This window comes from Camelus dromedarius, chromosome 15 (assembly GCF_036321535.1).
Source record: "Camelus dromedarius isolate mCamDro1 chromosome 15, mCamDro1.pat, whole genome shotgun sequence".
NCBI lineage: Eukaryota > Metazoa > Chordata > Mammalia > Artiodactyla > Camelidae > Camelus > Camelus dromedarius.
The window spans coordinates 35787971-35799809 of NC_087450.1; the positions used below are offsets into that span (position 1 = coordinate 35787971).

Sequence of the window (11839 nt, forward strand, 5' to 3'; positions counted from 1 at the left end):
GAAAGGACATGGATGGCTTTTATAGCTTCAGAAAAGAGATGCGGTCAGGATTGTCGGTGAGCAAAGAGCTGTGAGGACGGCCATTAGGCTGCCAGGCAGAGGTAAGGGTGATATGTCACGAAGAACAAGCATTGGCCCGAAGGCGGGAGGCTGGAGCTCAAACCTGAACATGGCTTCTTCCTTGTTGGGTTACGTTGCACCCATTACTCATCCTCTCTGAGCTCAGCTTCCTCCCCTCATAGAATTGTTGTCACCATCAGCACAGTGACCTAGGTGAATCTGCTCTCCTAGTTCTAAGGCTCTAGGTGAAGGTCAGTCCCACCATTGACTTCCTCTGGAATCTTTGGAAGTAGTTCCTGACCCCTAAGCCTTCTCATCTATAAACCAGAGCTGAGGAGACAGTGTCCTTCAGTGACTCCCTCCAGAAGCTGTTCTCCAACTGCTGTGGCCTGGAATCTTTGGGTGTGCTGTTAAAACATGGTCCTGAGCTCTGCAGGTTATGCCCCAGCACCACTGGATGGAGCCTGGTAATATTCAGGGTAACGCTCGGGGAAAGGCCACACCCTCAGGATCACAAAGAGCAGCGATTTCTGCGGGTAAAGATTTTGACCAAGGCCACCTGTAGCTCTGCCGGCACCAGGCCTCAAGCCCTGATACCTAGATCCTGTTCTGACTGCACGGCTGGGCTCAAGAGGACATCACAACTCTCACCTGGGCACGGGGTTTCCATCGAGGGTTGGATCCTAGAGTACACTGCTGAGGCTTCCAGCACCCCTCAGACGTTTATTAAATGGTTAAACATCGTTCCCTTTTTCTTGTTCCTCTGCAGACACGTTTGCAAGCAAAGTGGCAGCCACCCAGGACCAGTACGCCGACGCATCCATAGGTAACGTCACTGGCAGCAACGCGGTGAACGTCTTCCTGGGCATCGGCGTGGCCTGGTCCATCGCGGCCATCTACCACGCCGCCAACGGGGAACAGTTCAAGGTGTCCCCTGGCACGCTCGCTTTCTCTGTCACTCTCTTCACCATTTTTGCTTTCATCAACGTGGGGGTGCTGCTGTACCGGCGGAGGCCAGAGATCGGAGGTGAGCTGGGTGGGCCCCGGACTGCCAAGCTCCTCACGTCCTGCCTCTTTGTGCTCCTGTGGCTCTTGTACATTTTCTTCTCCTCCCTGGAGGCCTACTGCCACATAAAAGGCTTCTAAAGGAACAATCAGATATAGTAAATTTATATATATATATATACAAATATATACATAAAAAATTATGTATAACGAACAGAGGAAACTGACATTTGTCATGTTCACTTACCTGCTGATGGAATCCAGCTTCAAGAGCATACTCTGTACCAGGGCCGAAGGGAGCCACCATCACCTCCCCTTCCTGGGGCATCGTCACGTTGAACAAGGCTTGGAGGCAGGGCCATCTTTGCAGCTCAGCCTAGGAGGGCTGTGTTCTCCCCAGGTTCATAAATTGTGCAGTCTTTGATTTGTTTTCTGTTTTTGCTTCTTTTCGATGGGGGAGGGGGAGGTGGTTGAAGTCAGGGTTTGTTGTTGTTTTTCTTTGTGGGGAGGTGCGGGGGGGGGGAGGATCAGGCTTGGTTGCTTCTCTTGTGGGAGTGAAGACGTATCTAAATGCAAACGGGAAAATGGAAATCATTACGATGACTCTCCTTTTCTCCTGAACACTTTAAAAACCATTTGGTATTGAGAAAGGAAGTGGGTGTGGAAGCAGCAGCATGCCCAGGCCTTCACCCTGTTACTAAATTTCATGCTGGCCTCTGGAGCAGGAGCAGAGGTTGACGCTGCCTCCAAGAAGAAACTTGGGAGCTCGAATGGAGCCAAGAAAAGTAGTGGCTCTTGATCCCGTCTGACATTTCAAGGCAGGACGCCTGGCACTCCTGTCAACAGGTACAGGAGTGACGTGCCTAGACTCCCAGGAGCGCGCACAATCCTTTCTTCCTTAGCTCTTTAGCTCTGGACCGTGATTAGCAAAGCCCCCATTCTGGTGTTCCAGCCCGGCCAACCACCCCCAGGGTCCCCGCCACCCCAGCCCCCTCCCACCCGCCCTTCATTACAAACCGGAAGAATAACTCCATCGAAAAGCACGCCATCCCCGCCCCCCGTTTGCGTCAGTGTGTGTCCCCGTCCCGTGCTGCTGTCGCCTGGGGTCGTCTGTCGGTTTTCTTTTCAAAGCGTCCATGGCTTGCACAGTCCTGTCCAGTCACGACCGCACACTCGCTCCTCCTCCCCGGGCCTGTGCGGGAATGTTGTCGCGGTACCTGTTCACAGCGCATGGATGAAAACCCGATACAGCCAAACAAAGCGCGCCTGTATATAGTAGAGCCTAGCGTACCCTCGCCTCCCACTCGGCAACGCGGACTGGACGCTGAGGACATGAGTGAGTTTCCTTTTCACCTGAGTTGTAACTTTTGTTGAGTTTGAGGAGGGATCAGAGGAGAAACATGGCTTCTTGTTCGTGGGTGTGCACGTTCATTTCTAAGCAGCAGGAACTGTTACCTGGAAAGTTAGCTGTTGAGAGGACAGCAGGCAGACTGCAGAGTCTTCACGGAGAAGCCGCCGCGCGGTGCGCGGCAGCGGCCTCTGCGGCCCAGCTGTTGGTGCAGGAAGGCCGAGGAGGAGGGCCCTGTGGAGCAGGGGATGCATTAGATGTGCCCGGGCCCTGGACGCTTCCGTTCCCACAACGCCCCTGCCCCTAAGTATTTATTATTTCACATCTGCTCTGTCTGGCACAGATGATAGATCGTGCTGGTTTGTTTCGTTTTTCGGGGGTTTTTGTTTTGTTTTGTTTTTAATGTATTTGGAGCCCTGTTTCTTTCACCAGCCAGACCCCTCTGCTTGTATCTGCAGTTCCTGAGGAGGAAAGAAGCCACAGGGCCTGTAAAAGTGTGTCTTCACTTACGACTAAGGAGGAAGCAACAAAATGAGATTAGTGCCTCCCCGGAGGATTGCCCTGCAAGGTTTTTTAACCCTGGAAAAGGAGTGGCTCTATTTCAAAATATCAGAGAGCATGTGGATAAACCCAACATTCCAAAGCAGTGAGTCCACAGATGAGGATAAATGCAAGGACTTGGGCCCCCTCCCGGACTTTTCTCTATCTGTAAAGAACCCCAGGCTGGAGACACCCCTAAGTGCTCTGTATCGACTCAGAGATACTTAGCTCTCACCAGCCTTCTCTTCCGCTGAGTAATCACCGTCGTCCACCATGTAATAAACACTGGAAGATGGAATGAGTAATTAGATGTTAGCGACCCACTCAGTATGCCAGGGTCTGTGCTACCTCCTGGGGACTGAGTCCTGGACAAGACATCCAGATCCCTGCCCTCAGGGGGTTCACAGTTAATGTGACTGCCATTTTCGTGAGTAAAAGCTAACATAGCCACATGGAAACAGTCTGATCTTGCAAGGAAAACACCATTAGGAAACTCTCTTGTATAAATGTTTAAAATTTCTTTAACAGATAAAGTATAAGGCATAGGTTAGGAAAAAGTTTCCTGTGTCTCCTTAGCCAACCTTGCAGATGCTGTACATCTTCCCATTTTATACCAGATAGGGCAATCATGTTGGTGATCCAAACCACCGAGAAGGCCCGGTCAAGTCCAAGTTCTCTCTTTGTCGGACAGCAGTACTTTTCCATGCCCCTTCAACACCTCTACCATGTCTCCTGTCTCCTGGACACTCCCCCTGACCTGTCACGGCCCAACACACTGGTGGCCTGACTCCTTTAGGGACACACTCTAACCCATTTATTTTTTTTGAAGATTTATTGAATGGAAAGCTAGCCTAGAAACACCAAGTAGTCAAGGGATGCAAGTTGTTTAAATATTAGAAAGCCTTTGCACTCATGTCTAGCCATATTTGGAATGTTACTAATCCCGTAGCAAATTTTCACAGAGGACTTTAAGAAATCTTAGCCGTTGGTCAATTTCAATTTCAAAGCTTTTGGGTTTGTTTGCTTTTTCAATTTTCATGTTATAGGGAAAATATGATTCTGGTTGTTCAGGGCTGTATTAGTAATTATAGTTGTGTAAAATTATTTCATTCTGTTTGATTTTATTTTGTGTGTATTGTGCACAGCTTTAGGGGGGGAAGTGCACGAATTGAGCTGTTCCTTATAAATGGTACACACTATTGACACAGACAAATAAAGTTTCTAATTGTTTCTGATTTAATCACCAGTGATACAGCATATTCTGTACGGAATGTTTTCTCTATCCTCATTGTCATCTACTTCATCTTTTGTTTTCATGTTTGGAAGAAATAAAGACCAAAAAGGTATTATTGTGCAATTGGTATCCTCATGCAAACGAAAGAAAACAGATTCCCAGTTTCAACTTGCCAATGTCAACCTTTTGGTCATGCAATGTTTCCTTTTAATGTCCCAAGAGATCACAGTGTCAGAATGTTGCCTGACACTGTTGAGATAAATGTTGGCTGCTTCTCACATTTCACTGATTTTTTTTCCCATCTTTTGGTACCACTTTATCTGCATTCTTTCTGCATCCAAGAACATGAACCCATACACAGTTCCACATCAAACCAGCGTTTAGCGTGTGTAGTATTTATATCAAATCAGTCCTAATAAAATTGACCATCAGAAGTGTGTAACTAGGTGCTTCCCAAGGAATCTTTGCTGCATTAATACTTTCTGACTAATTATGTAAGTTATTAACTTCATGTATCACATAATCGAAACAGTACAGGAAGAGGTGACACCAGAAATGAAGTAAGCACTTGTGGAAAAAGTGACTTCCAGTTTGTGTATTTACTTCCAAATCTGTGTTAATATTAGTAGATTTCGTTCTTACTGAAATAGAATTTGGACCTGTAGATGAGACTTCATTCATCTGATTGTTTTTAAAATTTTCTTTATAATTCCTCATTATATCCATATATGGTCATTCATGGAACAATTTCATAGGCAAAGGTTATTTTCTTGGAGCAACAATGTGTCTCCTCAGACCCAATCTTTCATTTAACACAAAATAAGCAGCCAACATTTACTTCTTTAGCAGCAAAAGGAGTAATTCAGTGACCAGGGTGGCCTTGACTACTTAGCGACTCTTTGGCAAAATGCTGTGGCCTAAGGATTCTAACCTCTTATAAGCTAGTTTTTATTCTTTCAAAGATTCTGATTCGAGCCTTAACCAGTGAAGATTTTATAGAGCTTTGATCTTTGGGTTCACAGAATAAAATAAATGCACTAAGTTTTTCCCCTTATTTTACATATATATATTATTTTTTTTTTCTTTTTTTTTTTTTTAAAGCATGCTGTCTTAACTTTGCGTATCCTGATAGGTGGCGCTCATCCACAATGAGACTTTCTAAAGCAGTACCTTCCCCTTGACTCCAGGGGTCTCACTATTAATAAAAGCTCACCTTCCATGTGGCCTTGTCCACAGGGGTTTGATTCATTGCTGATTCCACAGCCCAGGGCCCCTGTTCCAAACCTGTCAAAATACAGAGAGATTGATCAGTTTGCACTGCATACATCTGAGGACTTCGTGGATGCAATCATAAAAATAACAAATTTCCTCTGGTAGACAATGAAGCCCTCCATTCTCTAATGATGACCAAACTTCACTTTCTCAAGACTGTAAATCAGCTCCTTTCAGACTTCTTTCAAAGTTTCCTTGCTCAAGGTATGAAGTCTCTCTTGTGATTATGGTTTTCTGGGTCTGATCTTGGGCAATGACGTTTGGAGCAAGTCTTGAATATAGTTTCATAACTTAAAAGAATATTTGGCCATTTCATGATCAGCCGTGTCCAGCACTGGATCTTACCGTGACCTTCAAAAGATCCTTGGCTTTTGCTGTAGTAATCACTTCACTAGCTGTTGGTAAAATCGAGCATTTCACCTGATAAACAAGTGCAATATGTAGAACAGACATGCAAAGTCACATTTATCTTACAGAAAAGGAAAGATGCCGTTACAAGTGGACTCATTAACATTCACTCAGCTCTGCCTACAGAGTTTTGATAATGGATTGCACTTTTGTTTTATGTTCTTACCATTTCTAGCCACACTCATTGTCTTCCACCCACTTCAAGTGCCGGTCGGTCCGGATGGTATTCCACCTGCAAAGGTAGTGCAGGAAGGTGAAACAGTGATAGGAGGTAGTTCACTCATGAAGCTTAATCAGGCCATGGTTAATAATCTCCCGTAGCAGAGAATGTCTTACCTATAGAAGGAGCAACCACTGAGCGGTGGGACTTCCCCGGCAGAGTGCTTTAGCTTTCCAGACAAGTAATGGGTGAGTATTTAGCTTGACTTTTTCCCTGCCTGCCAAGATACCCAAAAAGATGAGTTCAGAGGCTCTCCCAATTCTCAGTTGTGTCAAAAGGTCCTCTGGTTTAACCTCCTATGGGACATTTAAGTCAGCAGTCATTGTATAAGTTACTGTTGATTGGTTGTAGAACACATTGTATACATTACTTTGATTGATTTGTAGAACAGAACATTACTTTGTAACTTGAAAAAAAGCAACATAACTTTGTAGTTAGAATTATGACCCATGTCTTCACAGGAAGACTTGCTGACTGGAAGTTGCCTGGTAATCAATGCAGAATTTTCTCAGATGCTTGACCTGTGCACATTCTTTAGAATCATTCAGTCCTAACCTTTTTGAAAGATCCAAAGAGGTGTCCCCTTGGGGAACATGCAATCATAACCTTTCTTCTCCCAGTTTCCAACCTTTGTGGTTCTTCCATGTCTACTCCCATCATACTCATTACTCTCAGTGATGTTCACTGTTAGCTCTCAGCCATGGAGAAAAGGCTTATGCTAAAATTACTCTGGGCATGTTTTTCTGAAAGTGAATTTGTCATAGGAAAAAATCAAATATAAAGACATTCCAGCTAGAAAACAGTCATTAGATCATATTGTGGTACATCTATAAATGTTTAGGACAGGATTGCACCCTACAGCTGCACACTGCAGCAAGATTGTTGACTCTGATCCTCTTTGGATCATTTTTCCTGTTTTAGTGCCCATCTACCTAGCCTTTTATCCTACCAATATATGTAGGTATGGATCGAGGATCAAGGCCCCCTCATACATTCCCTAAGGTGAAGGGTGTAAACCTAGAAAAACATCATATATAGCTTCCATGCCTCCAAGAAATGTGAGTGGGCCAAATGCTTCTCTGGAGTTATTATATGCCTAATGTGCAAATGGTAGGAAAATTCACATTAATAACCACACACACTGACTGAGAGAGAAATTAGCTAACTTCAGTGTTACTGAGTCAGTTTTGACAGTTAATGCCCAGCCCTCCTAATTTGTTGACTGCAGACAGATCTACCTAGCCAAATCCAAGAGTGGTGTGTGTGTAGGGGGGGGGAATTAATTTACTAGAATGATTATACAGCCCTCTATACCGGAAGTTGTTTATTTGCCTAGAAGGATCTGGCCAAGAGATTTTCCAAAGACCTTTCCCCTACATTCCCAAGTTGAAATAACCCAGGTTTAACTTACAGAACTTTTTATTAGACCCCTTGAAGCCACATAGTAGGACAACAGATAAATTCTCTAAGGAGATCTCTCCTGCACATGTGATCCTAGGTTTGCAAAGACCCGTCCTTCACTGTGAAGGTCCCCTTCTTCCAAGTGGAAGAAACAATTCCATTAAATAACCAAATATATAACCACTTTTCAAAAATATGTCACCTAAAATAACAGACTAAATTATATAAATATTTAACATAATACTGATATGCTCAACCTGCCTCGTTCTGAGAAAAACAATTTTCTTTGTAGGTATGTTTCTCTACCTTCTTATACTCACCTTAACATTAAACTTCAAAAAAAAAAAATACTCCAAGGAACAAATCTGCAAAGATTTTATGTTCTCATAATGCTCATATAATTGAGTAATATGGCTAAAATCATGATTTGGATGAGAATTTCCTATGTGGTTGACAAGAACATATTTTAAAATGAGAGAATTAGCAAAAAGAAAATGTGTTAAGATTTCATCACAGGCTTCCTTTGTCTCAGATATCTGAAAGTCACTACCCTTAAGGAAGATAGATTCCCAGTTTTCAGAAACAATGGTACAACTAAAACTTGTAGTCTCAGTTTTTATATGCAAATCAAAGCTGGACATATATAACTTTTGATCTTAGCAACTAAAAAAAGTAGGTTTTTGGGACATTTTCTGTATTACTCAGTTATTTTGTGGAATACACTAGACCCACAAGGGTCTCTCATTAAAAATGCCTTCAATAATTTCCATCCTCTTTAGGCCATGAAGTCTCTAAATTTCACAACATAATAACTTGACCGTTGCATTTATAAAAGGCCGATTCCATTGTGATGTTACTTACATTTCAAATTTTGAATATTTAAAATTATCAATACATCAGATGAGATATTGCACTTGAGTCTAGCCCAAACAATAAAGCCCAGACAGATTTATTCGTAGTTGAAACTTCTGAAACACTAGCCTTTTCACACACAGCAAATAGAAGTGTTATTTTCAATCTACTTTTTACCAAAAGTTGCCATTTCAACCAGTATAAAAACAACAAAAAAGATTCAAAATGCTTGTTAGAAGATTATTTCTATGAGAGGTATGATTTCAGCAGTCAAACTCCTCTATCCCACCTCTTCCTAGAGTATAGATATATAGAAATAGATGACGTGTATCAACTCAAACTGCACTCTTGGATGTCTAGGACTGCCATGAACGCCCACATCAGGTTAGTGCTCCTTTTTATCAGATCTCGTTTATAAACGGAAAGAGGCGGAGAGATGTGGAAGGAAGCACATCCCTGGTTTTTCCCCTTGTTAGCTACAGATGCAAATTCATAGTTGAAAACTGCTTAGAATACTGTTAATTATATCTATCCTTCTAAAACCTTTAGTAGATTTTAAAAAGGAAAAATTCATTTTTCTTCCCTCAGTTGGCAAGCATTTCTGGTAGCAAGTTTTTTGGATCAATTAAGGCTCTTTTCTGACTTTTCCAATTCCCCTCTGTCTTCTGGGGGGTTTTGAAAACAGCTCTCGGGGTGGGGGGAGCCCTCAAATCCTCGGGGATTTAAAAAATGAGTTTTTGTTTTGTTTTGGTTTTTTCCCTGGAAACATGGTTCTGAGCACAGAGGCCACCATAGGTTAGTTGATATTTTCTAGAAATGTGCTTTGGCATATTAGGACAAAAGGAATGGGACTCCCACCTTGATCTGCCAACAAATACCGAATCCTCTATCACCACTGCAGATTCTCCACTAGCTGCAGCTCAGCTTAGATATTCTCAGCTGAACCAACCTGTGACCTACACATCCACCGGCTGTCTTATCCCTAGCATTTTGCCACCAAGATCGTACCAACGAGCAAACTAGCCCTTTCAGCCAATTGGTTCATGAGATTTTTCCAAGGGGGAGGATGAGGAGTGGGTAAAAGAGGGGTGAGAGGTTCATGCCAAGTCATTGGAGCCTTTTTAGCCAACTGCTTCATTACATATTGGACTCTGTTTGGGACACTTACTATCGGAAATACTGCAAAAACTTTATTTTATTGCTATTTCATCAACTAGATGTTTGTGGTATTGGATCTAAGCAAAGGATAACATCAGACACAAACTAAAAGTACTTTAGTAGCAACACTATTACTACAATTTGCAAGAAAATAACATCTTTGGCATTTCAGTTGAAAACTCTTAAGGACAGGTTTGTGCTACCATCAATAATCCTATAGGAAATCCTGACACACTGAATCTTCTCTGAGACAGATGATGCTATGGTAGATGTATACACGAGGCTTAAAGTATTCTTGATATTCTCAGACTGTTCTCACTTACCCTGCATAGATTCAGTTTTTTAAAACAAATGAGTATCCTTCTCATCAAAATGGTGTGGGAACTTTCCCAATAGGCATCCAGCGAACCTGTGAGCAGGAAGTTGCACCAGTGGCTCAGCTTCAGTGCCCGCTTTCCTACTTCTGACTCAGTCCCTGTGCACGTCCCTCAGAAACAATGGTGAGAGAAAGCCAAAAGGAAAAGAACCGTCCTCCCTTTCAAAACAGACTAAAAAATTTAAATTTTTAAACACAAAACAAAAAGATGCTTTTCAATGTCAGATCTGAAGCAAAGATTGCATTTTTGCAAAGCTATCAGGAAAATCTATGTTAATCATTGAGACATGGGATTTACTGCTGACGGTACACAACCACCGGCCTCCCACCATTCCATTTATAAGGTATCTAGAGGCAAATGAGGCGTCAGGTGAGGGGAGAGATCACTATCAATGTCATAATCATGTTACCATTCAATTACTAGATAGGGGCAGGAAGTAGGCAAAATAGGTGGGATCAACCCTAGTCCTCCAGCCAGATGGCCGCCTTGCTCGCCCTCGTGATGGATATAGTCCAGGAACGTGAGAACAATGCCAGAAATGTTTGTTTCACTTGATGTGAATATTACCCGCAGAGATCGCTTTCTGTTCTGAGCCAGCATGTTGTGTTTGACTTAAACCTTTCCAAACAAAGTCATGTGGCTCCATCACACACTCACTGCCTGCTTGGAGAGTGAGTCTGTCTTTCCAAACTGGTTGCCATGGAACCAATTTTTGAAAACACTGAGAACGCAGCGTAGCTAACTACACTGGACCTCGTGATGAGGAGTCTAAACTTGCATTTTTTTCTTTCCAGCCAATGCGCTGACATGCCAACTCTAAAAATCATTTCCTTAGTAAAATGAAAAGAACAATTGCCATTCCAGAGCTTTTAATACAAAAGAAAAAAATGACAGGTGCCTCATTGGTTGATTAGAAGTTTTATGCAAAAAGCACAGACCATTCTGATTGTCTCCATATTAACACTGTACTAACTGGCTTTTTTAAAGTGACTGCCATCCAGGAAAAAGATTTGAGGAAGTATTTCTAATCTTTAATTGAAAGTCAGAAATTGTTTTGATGCCAGGATAACTGCAGCTAGATAAGCATCAACTGGCAAACTATCTGATGAAAAAGAATCAGAATGACGTTGAACCAGAGAGGGCCAAAATTAGTGAATTTAGCCAGTCTGTCCTCAGAGATCATTGACTTACTTTATATTCAGTTGAAACTTTTAAAAAACATTAATACAGTCGAGGCAGTAGAGCAATTTTTAAATCAAATGTCAGAGTCTATTACATATTTTTAGGCAGTCAGTTCCACAAACCTCAAGCATTTATTTTGTGCAGAATATTGTACTAGGCACCCTAATTTGGTATAAAGAATTCAAGACAAGGTAATTTCAAGAAAATTAACATGAGCCCTGAGTTTAGTCAGGAGGAGTCTGGTTCTGGCACTCTGATTAAATTCACCTTCCATTTTGGTCTAAAGACATTTTATCAATTTGAGACTGTTTAGTGGGGCCATTTTGAAACTTATCAAGAAGCCTTCCTTTAGCAGAAACAGAAGTGTTCATTTTCTTAAATTCACATTTTTTCTTTCACCACCGAGATAAATGGATGCAGACTCAACATATCCAGTGTCTACGATGCAAAGCCTGTGTGAGATTGACACTCAGTCTTTTGTTTTCACATTTCAAGTTGGGAAAAACTTGCCGCAAAGATCATTTGCCTCCCCATTACTGATTTTTTTTTTTTCTGTTAGTTGTTGATATTAATTCATCACGGGAATTTCTTGACTGTGCCTCTTGTTCTTTTGACTTGGAGGCATCTGGCTGTCTTTCAGTGAGTTGCAACTCCAGCTGCCACATTTTAGCAGCCAACTAGAGAAGGCTGTAGTCTTCATGTCCAAGTACCCAATGTTCTCTTTATTTCAACATCAAACAGTCACCAGAGAGGGGACCCCAAAGGTTTTCCTCTGTTTAAAA

At 42.4% G+C, this 11839-nt stretch overlaps 1 protein-coding gene across 14 annotated transcripts in view; it reads left to right on the plus strand.

The window, feature by feature from the left end:
- SLC8A1 (solute carrier family 8 member A1) overlaps window positions 1–4299 on the plus strand; it is a 394428-nt gene extending 390129 nt beyond the window's left edge. For 12 of the 14 annotated variants that reach the window (XM_064494549.1, XM_064494554.1, XM_064494551.1 and 9 more), the window contains one exon: window positions 830–4299. In XM_064494549.1, the coding sequence (XP_064350619.1) occupies window positions 830–1206 (377 nt within the window). In that variant the 3' untranslated portion in view covers window positions 1207–4299. The remainder of the gene's footprint in view (window positions 1–829) is intronic. The other 2 variants (XM_064494555.1, XM_064494556.1) reach the window with 1 other exon arrangement.
- Window positions 4300–11839: the final 7540 nt, after the last annotated feature.